This window comes from Nematolebias whitei, chromosome 18, assembly GCF_014905685.2.
Source record: "Nematolebias whitei isolate Nwh7 chromosome 18, NemWhi1, whole genome shotgun sequence".
Classification (NCBI taxonomy): domain Eukaryota; kingdom Metazoa; phylum Chordata; class Actinopteri; order Cyprinodontiformes; family Rivulidae; genus Nematolebias; species Nematolebias whitei.
In genome coordinates, this window is record NC_056515.1 from 22,547,800 (window position 1) to 22,559,053 (window position 11,254).

Genomic DNA, 11,254 nt, shown 5'->3' on the forward strand with positions numbered 1-11,254 from the left:
TACTTCCTTACACTTCTCACCTTTCTTCCGAGCAGGCTTTTCCTCCTCACACCGCAGGCCTCCAGCAGTATCCTCCCTTTGAGGGCCAGCTCTACCAGCATACAGCCGCGCAGACCGGAAGAAATACAGTCGTTCCAGAAAGACGTGTAGCCCTGAGACAGGAAGATAGATAAAAAAAAAAACACACACACAGTTGCTTACTTTAGCTGACGTGTTGAGCCAGTTCTGGTACACCTCCAGGTTGCAAAAGTACCTCCTCGCACTTGGCAAGTTGTCAAGAAACTGCCCAGGTAACGCAAACAAAAGAAGCCGTGTAGCTAATGACGTCAGCCAGCAAAGGATACTAACTTTCATCCGGTAACTTTATCAACAGGCTGCTAAAAAAAAATCAGAGCAACGCCAAAATGTTGCCCAAGTTAGGACTGTTTGACAACTGACACGTCGCACTTTCGCATCGTTAATTGGATAACACTTATAGATTCCAGAGATGCTTCAAGCTGAATGCACTAAAGCAGAAAACCGGTTGAATAAAGGAAGTTTTCTGCGTGTTGACGTTCAGCTGTGACGCAAAGTAAACACTATGCTAGACAATGTTGGGCTACACGGATAAGTTTACTAGGAAAACACGACACAAACAGCCGCACACCTCTCGATCCTTGAGGCCCAAAAGCAGCACTTCTTCCATGAGCGTGAGCCTGGTTTCCTTCGAGTCCCCCTTCTCATCGTCGTCCTCTTCTTCCCCGCGGCGCGCCTCGTCTTCCTCGCTGCCGGAGTCCTTCTCGGCGGCGGCGCTTCGAATGGCCTCGGTCTTCCGCTGGACAAGGCCCGAGGTTCTCTGCGTGAGAGAAGTCATAGCTGGGGCGGGGGGGGGACGACGGAATCCGGAGACAAGCGCCTGCTTCGATTAGAGGGAGAGACTGTAACGCGAGTGTCAATGGTGGCAACGGGGAAAAGGCCGAGTGCGAGGAAACCGCCGTTAACGCTGAGCTTCGCTCCGGATTCCTGCAAAGACTCAGCCTACTTCCGGATCCAACATGGTGGCGATGACGTGACGTAGCGTCTGAGCGGCGAACGCGTCTTGTGTTGCCTTCACGGTCGTCGGAAAAAGCGCCACACCTGAGCAAAATGCGTCCGGAGGGCGAGAAGCGGCCCTTGGAACGGCTCCATCCGGTCCCAGTTGTCTTCGCATGAAAATAAATAAATAAATGATAATACTTAAAAAAAAAAAGTTTTTGGAGGCAAGTGAAAACATTGCAAAGCTGGTTGTAGTTACAAGAGCTTGTTCCAGATTCATCCATCCATTCATTGTCTTTACCCACTTCTTCCTTTTTGAGTCGCTGGTGTCCATATCCAGCCATCACTGTGCAAGAGCTGGAAGACACCCTGGACAGGTCTCCAGTCCATGGCAGGGCCGCATACTGATGCATGATCAATAATCCAGGCAGAAGAGACAACCATTCCCACACACACATGCACACATACTTGGGGTACACTGTCCAAAGAAACTGGAGACTGTGGTAAAGAGGTGAAAAAGAGCATCCAGGCAGGGTGGAGTGGATGGACAAAAGTTTCGGGAGTGATTTGAGACAAAGTCATCAAAGGTCAAAGGAAAAGCAAGACAGTGGTGAGACCATGGTGTATGGTCTGGAGCAGGGGCGATTCTAGGATCTGACCTTTAGGGGTGCTTAGCCCCCAGTATTGACAATGGCTCTTGGCTTGAACAACGCACCCCATGGTGTGGTTTGTGAGAAGTGCAAAGGCTTACTGCACCTGTTATTACCTGGCAGTCTACCATCCAAGTAACTGGGCCTGACCCTGCTTAGCTTCTGAGATGAGGTGTGTTCAGGGTGATATGATATAAACAAAGAGCTCAGTCACAAATAGGACTTTTAAAGGATCATAGCAAACAAAGACAAAACTTATACAACCAGAAGTTGCAGCATATATCTACATATAAAACACACAAAACAAAGCACAACTAGCTTTAAGCATTAACCTTTAATTTAACCATTAAGCATACAATGTAATTATGACAGAAAATGGAGGATTTACCTGCAGTTATCTTTGTACAGACGAACATGTGCTACTTCCTGTTTGTATTCAGCAGCTCATGAGGTCATTTGTCAGCATATATCCATCTTTTACATTGTTCCAGACTCTGTTTAGTTTTGGAAATTTAATAAACTGCATTCCACCCTCTAAACACTCAGGGTAACACGTGTCTGAATTACATGTTCTCCCCTGATAACGTTTAACCATTTTTTTTTCTGATGATTTTTCACAAAATCTCTCTGACCGCAAAGCGTTCATAGTGCAAACCCCGATAATGTTTCAGGAAAACGCGGTGCAGCTTCTGCAGGCCAGGGGCATTTCACTTCGAGACAAGCTGAGATCGCTGATTGGTCAGTTGCTGCTGAGCCTCATGGACTGATTGACAGGTGATGTCAAGGCTCCGACTCATGCAAAAGAATTAGATTTTACTGGCCCGTTTAAGAGCGTCATCAGTTATTCCATATTTATTCTAAATGTATTAAATATTTTGGTGAGTCTAAGATATGAGCACTGAGCTTCTTTACAAAATCATAATGGTGATTTTTTTTTATTTCCAGGGGTACTGTGTAAAAATTTAGGGGTGTTTGAGCACCCCCAAAAAGAGGCTAAAATCAACACTGGTCTGGAGACAGTGGCGTTGACAAAAAGACAGGAGAAAGAACTGGAAGTGGCAGAAATGAGGATGATGAGGTTCTCCTTAGGAGTGACAAGGATGGATAAGATTAGGAATGAAATCATCAGAGGTACAACACATGTTGAACAACTGGGAGATAAAGTTAGAGAGACCAGACTGAGATGGTTTGGACATGTCCAGAGGAGGGACAGTGGGTATACTGGTAAAATGATGTTAGAAATGTAACTGCCAGGAAAACGATAGAGGAAGGCCAAAGAGGAGATATATGGATGCAGTTAGAGAGGACATGGAGGTAGATGGAGTGAGGACAGAGGACAGAGTGAGATGGAGGAGGATGACTCACTGTGGAGACACCTGAAGCTGGAAAAGCTGAAAGAAGAAGAAGAAAGAAGATATATATATATATATTACTGCCTGCAAGTGCTTTGTGAAGCTTTATTGCAGATCAAAGTTATGAGCATTTTTTACCACACAAAATATGCAAATAAGAGCTTGTAATAGTTATATTTATGATGACATTAAAACACACAAATTAGCATGTAAATGTTTGTAACACACATACTGAAAAACCATTTTATGATATCTCTGTAGCAGTGAGGTGAGGGGCTGCGTGATGGAGCTGCTGGTTAACGCTGCATGCCTCACAGCAAGAAGGTCATGGATTCAAGGGTGTCTAGGGCCTTTTTGTGTGGAGTTTACATGTTCTCCTCACACATGCATGGGTTTTCTCCAAATACTCCAGCTTCCTACCACAATGAATAATCTGTCACAAAGTGGAGATTTTAAATTACTCTTGCCCATGAGTGATTGTGTGGCCCTGAAATGGACTGATGACCTGTCCATGTTGATTCTGCCTCATACTCTTTGATTAGTAGAGCAAGACATCATGCTTTAAATCATTTGTATTGTTTAAAATCAAATCAAAATAATTGAACATGATATGCAGCGCATGCTGTCAACACAAGGTGGCAGACATCACCTGAGAAATAAGACGTTTTTGTCTTAAGTTTGCTTATCTACACAATCTCTTTTAATAAGTTTGTGTTTTGGTGTGGTGGTGGGACATTGCAACCAGTGAAAAAACAAAAAATATATTAAATTTAGATAAACCGGAGAAAAAAACAAATCATAGCTCAATGTTATTTATTTGTGTGGGAATCTCAATCTAAAATGCACATTGTTGGCTTCAGATACTGAACGTCCATTATTATAGGATCACTTCATCATTTGTGGACGTCACTAATAAACTTCAAAATGTCATCCAACTTCCTTTCAATGCTCTTTTCATTTGGCCCAAGATCATTTGAGGGAGCAACAGAATTATGTGACATGAACAATGAGTCACCATGTTTCTCAGTGATGTAAATTATTATACTTTCAGAGGATATACTGCATGTGAATGTTACTGCAGTGAGAAAAAGATCTAAAATTATCACTTTCCTGTGTCTTTTATAGCTTTTTGTCAGATAATAAACACTACTGTATGTACCGTATTTTTTGCCATATAAGTCACACCTTTTTATATAAATGTGCAAGTCCTGTGACTTATACACTGAAGCGACTAATATATGTTTTGTTTCCCATATTTATAACCTAAATTTGTGCCTGAGATCTGACGATTTCATTCATTCTAACATAGAAAATATTGAGCACTACAATTTTCAGCTACTAGAGGGCCCTTGAGTAATATGGCAAGACAAGTGTCTCATTAATAGTGAAAAGTGGCTATTAATGACACATTTGGCTTGCCATAATGACCACTCGCCGAAACTCCTGGAGCAAACGTCAAATCAGCTGCATTTTGCCGTGTTGCCCATGCAAAATGCAGCTGATTTGATCGTTAAAGTGCATTTATTAAGGAAAAGTTCAACTGAGACACACCTTTACTATAATGTCAAGCAAACAAATAATTATTTTTAGGCGGTTATCTTGTTAAATTTCGTCGAAATGCACAGCGAGTCCTCCCTCTGCGCGCTCCTACTTCCGCGAATGGGCTTTTGAAATGCAGCTGATTTGACCGACAAAGTGTATTTATTGAGGAAAGTAAAACTGAGACACACTTTGCTATACTGTTGGGCAAACAAATAATTGTTTTTAAGTGTTAATCTTGTTAAATTCTTGTTAAAGTCCTCCTGTGCACGCTCCCGCGGCCGCCATTTGGCAGCCAATCGATTTTTGGCACAACACCGGCCTACGTTTCCGGGTTGTCAGCGGTGACGCATAATAGATGTGACATATGGTGAAGTGACGTATTTATGTTTTTTTTCCACTTTATTAGACATATTTGGACTGATGTGACTTATACGGCGGTGCAACATGTACTGCGGCAAGTACGGTAATCAATTATCTGAGAATAAATAAATAAATACTTGATGCGGATAAAAAAAGAGTTTATAAGACCAAACTGATGCTTTAGCTTAAGTGGAGAGAACATTTATTTTGTTGTTCAGTCTTTTGCTTAATTAAACTCAAAAAGAGCAGCTGATGCTTTTTAATACTGAATCCACCACAAACTGTGAATAGGAATTCACAGTTTGATTGTTAAAATCTCAATATTGTGTTTGTGAGTGAGACATCCATTAACAAAGAATAATATGAAACTAAAATTTGTGTTGAGGTTCTATCAATATTAATTGATCAAGAATACTTTTATTTATTTTTAGAGTATGGTTCTTGTCAACTTACGGAGTATTTGAGCTTTTCAAACAATAAATAAATTACGATCCAACAAGCATGAACAAAAAGCGTGCTTTGTCTTGGCACTGATACATAATAGAGCAAATGTTGGTCCAAAACAAAACAAAAAAAAAACATTTTTGAAAGATACTTTTTAATATTTCTATGGTTGTTGAGTAAAACGTTATTACCAATAAACAACCAGTCAATGAAAGCAAAGTCTCTCAAATGTGGAGTTTTGTCCGTCTTTTTTATTACTACCATTATAACAGAGCCAAATCATTGCTTTTATATTTTATATTGCTTTTATATTGGCTCTGTGCTTTATGTCTACATCCAGTTTTAACCTGTCACATGCAACTAAAATACATCGCAGAATAACTGGTCACATTCTTTGTCTATTTTTGAGAGAGAGTTAACAATAAAATGAAACCAGTTCAAGTTAAACTAGCATTCCTTGAGGAGATACATATCACCCTCTACCTTGCATGACAAAGATTTGAGCAAAAGGTCTTGCTGAATCTGTTGGCACTTGTCTGGCATGACTCAGCTACCTAAAAATAATTGTAATTATTTATTTGTTGTAAATAGGTAAGCTACAATTAAAATAAGAGATAAAAATGAAATATTACATTAACATTTATTGGAAAATTTAGAAGAAATATCAAAAACATTTGAAATTAATAAATATAATAAATGGTTAAATGCTTTAAAATGGTTACTTCCTAGTTTATGTCAGAATATATATTTACACAGTTTAAAACATTTATGAATTTATATGATTTAAGTAATTGAAAAAAAAACCCATTTAAAACTAAACTATTGATCTGCATTTTTCCAAAGGTTTTCCACCTATTGATTCTACTGGTTCTGATTCTACTGGTGCTGCTGCTACAGAACCATCTTTGAGAATGAGTAATAAAGATGATGAAGTGAGTTGAGCCTACGTCTACTTTCTTCCTGGATCTTTCAAGCCGGATCAGCACTGGTTGGGAAAAAGACTTGACAGTTCCTGAGGCTCAATAGGATTAACCTGCATAAATAAAGGTTGAATGAATGATTGGGATGATAATCATCATCCGACCTGCTTCAGTTGACAAGTCCTTGATTGGGTGGAATCCCAGTTGTGATATAAACTGCTGCTGGCACCTTGTTGAAGTCGATGCTGGAGGACAGGGCTGTTTTGTTATTCTGATTTACTTCATTTTGTATATTGCTTTGTGTGTTACCTGTTGTTCTGTCTGTACAGCACTTTGGTTGGCCTTGTCGCTGTTTTAAGTGCTCTATAAATAAAATGGTATGGTATGACATCCTTTATGCTAGAACATTATCTGGTTATCTCTATGATTTACTTTGAAGGGCTCTGTGGCAACCCCCCCGTCCCCCTGTCCTGTCCGGTATTGTGGCAATCATAATTGTTGTTCGAGTGTCAAGGTGATGCCCAACAGATTTACATTCACAAGCAGAGCATTATGGCTGGCCTTAATGCTCCACTGGATATATAAATAAAACTTTATTAGAATTGCTTTGGGTTTGTTTCAGATGTGGCAACTTTTACCACTGGCCTCAAAAGAAGTGGATCCAGAACAACGGTTCCCCAGGGGTTAAAGGTCAATCTTTAAAGTGTCCTTCCATTTCTTGCCTTCCAAAGTTCTGCTGCCTTCACTTAGTTCTGAAAACAAAGTTGGGTGCAGAAGATGGAATTCTGGCATGCACAATGACCAGTCCATCGCAGTTGGTTTTCATGATACATGGGGCCGATGAGTCATGATCTGGGGCCGAGATGAAATAGAAGCAGGGCAGCTGACTCCGGACCCAAATGTCTCAGGTTCATTCCTCAGCCATTCCCACATGTCGTGTCTCTGAGCAAGACACCTAATCCCTAACTGATCCCTGGACACACATGGCTGCCCACTGCTCCACCTGGGTGTATCCCAGGTGTGATGGGTTAAATGCAGAGAACCAATTGGAACATGCAATGATGACAACACATAGCACTTATCTTATACATACTGAAATTTTGGTTATACTGGTCTCTTTTAGAATTCTGTTAGATGCAGTTAGAGAGGACATGTAGGTAGTTGGAGTGAGGACAGAGATGGAGGAGGACAGATACAGTACAGATTTTCAAGGGGACTCGTAGCTTGTCTACTATAGTATGGAGTTTCCTTATCAAGTGCATTTGCTGATAAGATTCTATCCAGGTATTTGAGGTTTTTAGTTGTAGATGTACATCCATTGATGACTTTGTGGAAGTTTCATAAAAATCTGTCCACTGGTTCTTGAGGTCTTTTCAAAAGAGTCAGACGTATATACACTCAGAGGCACAGACAGTTTAATGGCAGCAGGCGATTATAACTTACTAAATGTATTTAGCTCCACCACTAACAAGCCAACTGTAGGACATTATAAATGTCTGATGCATTTACATCAGGCACAATGAATAAATCCCCTCTACTTTATCTGTCTTTATTACCTCTGTTGAGAAAGTCAGAACTAAAGGAACAATCTGCACCGTAACTAAACACTGTCTGCTTTTTATGACAAGAAAAAGTGACTCTAAAAATTCCACAGAGAGATGCTCGGAAATGTGCTCTGTGTAAACATTAATCTCCTCTGCCATCACAGCCAAGACAGTTGCTCAACTCTGACCATCTATGTCGAATTTTTGCACGGAATCCAAGATGACAAGATGCACAACTGGGGGGAAGATTAGTACTGGAAAATTCCCATTGAAAAATCTCTTTGTGTTGTGAAAACTGCGCAGAAGTACAGATGTAAAGCTAAACATGACATTTAAACAGTGATGTATAGGTTTTAATTGGGTGTATGATAAGCTTCAAGTTTAGTCTCTAAAAATCTAGATTTCTATTTTTTACAGTACTCAATTGGACATAAATGCTTTTCGATGTAACAGCTAATCATCTGCCGCCCCACTGACACTCTTAATAAAACTTTGGGTCCCACTGAGGCCTGACAGAAATTTATGGTTTCAAATGGCAGGAACTAAACATCTGTATTTTTCACTTTGTACATTTTGGCCGACTGATCTTGGAGTTCTGGTCCTGACGCGGAGCCCAAATCACTCCCCAGAGCTTCCCAGGAAGCTTCACTCAGGCCCATATTGGAGCCATTTCCTGTCTCTGGAGTGGGCAAAAGGGGTTGACCCTTAGTGACCCTCCCATATAAATGCACATGAATGCTCCCACACACACATGCATGCACACTAATTCAAGACAACACCCCCACAATGAGAACAGGGGAAGGCACTTACATGTGAACTGCTGTAAGTTATTGTAAAATCTCTCAAATGCCTTACAGACAGCATCTTCTAGGAGACTAATGGATGAGAAAATATAATCATATTTAATAGTGTGTGATATGGAAACGCTCCATTGTTTCTTAAAGCTGAGAAAAAGCAGAATGGCAGTTAGGGATCATGTGTGGAGGGCATGAAAATAAATACACTATCAATTTACATACAATTTGTTTCAGTCATATGAAAGCAGATAGAACAGGAGGTCAAGCTGGGTGGAAATAATTTCAGAATAAAAGGGTCACATCTAAAAGTTTCTCTGTGGATGGTATTGTTTCTCTGTTCAGGGCTTATGTGAACACAAATAGCAAGAAAAACAGAAGCTCAAATGACAAGACATTTACGGTTAACACTTCCAAGGACGTGCAGAGTTCACTGTCCTGGGCTGGGTGAAACTATACAATAAGTATATTTTTTTAAAAGGGGAAAAATGGCGGAGGTGAAAGAATAATGAGGTGTCAAAGAGTTGAAAACTGGGAGAAAAAATAAGGTCTGTTTGAATAGTCTGCTCCAACTCTGCACAATTACAGGAAGTGCATTACTTTTGCCCTATTCACAGTGACACGAACAATAAACATAACAATGAGATAATACATCTACACCCCGCTGCTGCTGACTAAAGCAAAGGCTTGAACCCACGGATTGAAAGTGTTGTATCTTGGACTGAGATCAGTCTTCTCTCGTTTGGCTACATGAAATTGTTTTCAGAGGAGCAAGAAGCAGAAAATTTGTCACAACTTTAGCAAATCTTTATGTTTTACTGTTTTTTGCTATGTTGATTAAGCTAGTTAGGTTTATTACAGATTTCTGATGGTTCTGTCTCAACCCAATCACTGATGTTTATTTTTTTTATTTTGTACAAAAGCTCACATCATGAGTTTGCCACAGAGCACCAGTCAAACTCAGGAAGCAGCTGTTCAGTGAAGCACTCTGCAGCCACAGAACCATCTACTTCTCCCAACGGTTGGTGGTTAATCCTGTTATAACAGGCCTGTTTAGTCCTGTGCTGGGTCACAGGGTGCTGGTTACAAAACCTACTGAGAAGTGAGAGGAGGTGTACACCCTGAGCTAGTCTCCGGTCCATCACCAGGGTCTCACAGAGACAAATAAAACAGGAGAACTCACCTCAGTTGCCATTACATGCATTAAAACTCACAAATACACCAAGTAAAAAATATGTTTTTTGATTTTGTATCAATACCTGCGCAATATACTATTTGGCAGTATTGATACCTTTACAAATGTATACGTTTCCATGTTATCCGCTCTGATTCGCAGCCCTTCCCCTCCAGGGATGTTGGATTTCCAGGGAGGACAAGTCGTACGGTCCAACTCCAATAAAGTCCAGAGGATGAGACGTCCATGAATCCAACGAGGAACGTCAAAGCTTGATTTCACCTCAGTCTATCTTTAATGAGCTCATCATTAATAATGTTCACTTGCAGCTGTGGTTGCAGATATTTAACAGTTTTTAAAGTTATTTCAATGAAAAAATAAAATCCTGTTTTAGAATAAAGTGCAGCCCAAGGACCACAAATACAATTGTTTTTTAGTTTAATTTTTTTTTAAATATTTGCACCTTTAATAATAAAGCACGTGACAAATTATGGAATCCCACATGTATGTGTAATTTTATGTTTAGGTTTATTTGCAAGCTTAACTTCTGAAAGACTCACTTGACAAAATGTGAAACATGTCATCAGCTTCAAATTCAAACTCAAAGCACGATTCTTGTGAAGCAACATCTCTCTGCTGACACCTGGGATGTACTTTTCAAAGATCTTCATATATACTGTATATATATTTTTTTCAGTTTACATGTTACACACCATTTCAGGGAAAATTTGAATTAAGGTTGCAGTCTTTTCATGAAAAGAAAACAGAAAATGTGTTTTTTTTCCTCTCTCTGTTCAACCTCCATACTTTCTGTGATCCTCCCTTTCCCCTGCTCAGTTTCTGCAGGAAGTCTTAACAATGGAGAACCTCCAGAGCTCCTGAAGCTAAACGGTATGACACATACTGTACACACACCTGCAGAGTATGGACATGTCAGCGACACTTTGACACACAAATACACGCTGGTGAATAAGCAGCAGCTGACCTCATGTTTTAGTTGACGTTTTCAGCAGGAATTAAATGCACTGATGCTCAGAAACCCTTCCCAGTTTAAGACAAAACCACCAGTAGGAAGTATCCTGATGCATGCTCAGTAGGAAGAAACTAAACAATTGTGAATAATTTCCAGTGTAGATGCGTTTAAGATGCCTGCACTTCATTTAAATGATTTGCTACAAGAAGTTTTAGTTCGTTTGATTCAGGAGCAGCACGGTGGATCGGTTGATAGAACTGTTGCGTCTCAGCGAGAAGGTCGCCAGTTCAAATCCCGGCTGGGGGCCTTTCTGGGTGGAGTTTGCATGTTCCCTCCGTGCATGCGTGTGTTTTCTTCGTGTACTCCGGTTTCCTCCCACAGACTAAAAACATGCATGTTAGGCTGATTGGTAACTCTAAATTGTCCCTAGGTGAGAGTGAGAGAGTGAATGGTTGTTTGTCTCGTTTGTCTCTATGTGTCCCTGTGA

The 11,254-nt window shown here is 40.3% G+C and overlaps 1 protein-coding gene across 1 annotated transcript in view; it reads right to left on the reverse strand.

Moving 5' to 3' along the window:
* The window catches only part of LOC119424918 (Golgi phosphoprotein 3), a 13,658-nt gene extending 12,602 nt beyond the window's left edge, over nucleotides 1-1,056 (reverse strand). The window contains exons 1-2 of the mRNA XM_037692437.1: nucleotides 647-1,056; nucleotides 21-152 (exon numbers count right to left, since the gene is read on the reverse strand). Coding sequence (XP_037548365.1) covers nucleotides 21-152; nucleotides 647-853 — 339 coding nt within the window. The 5' untranslated portion in view covers nucleotides 854-1,056. The remainder of the gene's footprint in view (nucleotides 1-20; nucleotides 153-646) is intronic.
* Between the last annotated feature and the right edge of the window lie 10,198 nt (nucleotides 1,057-11,254).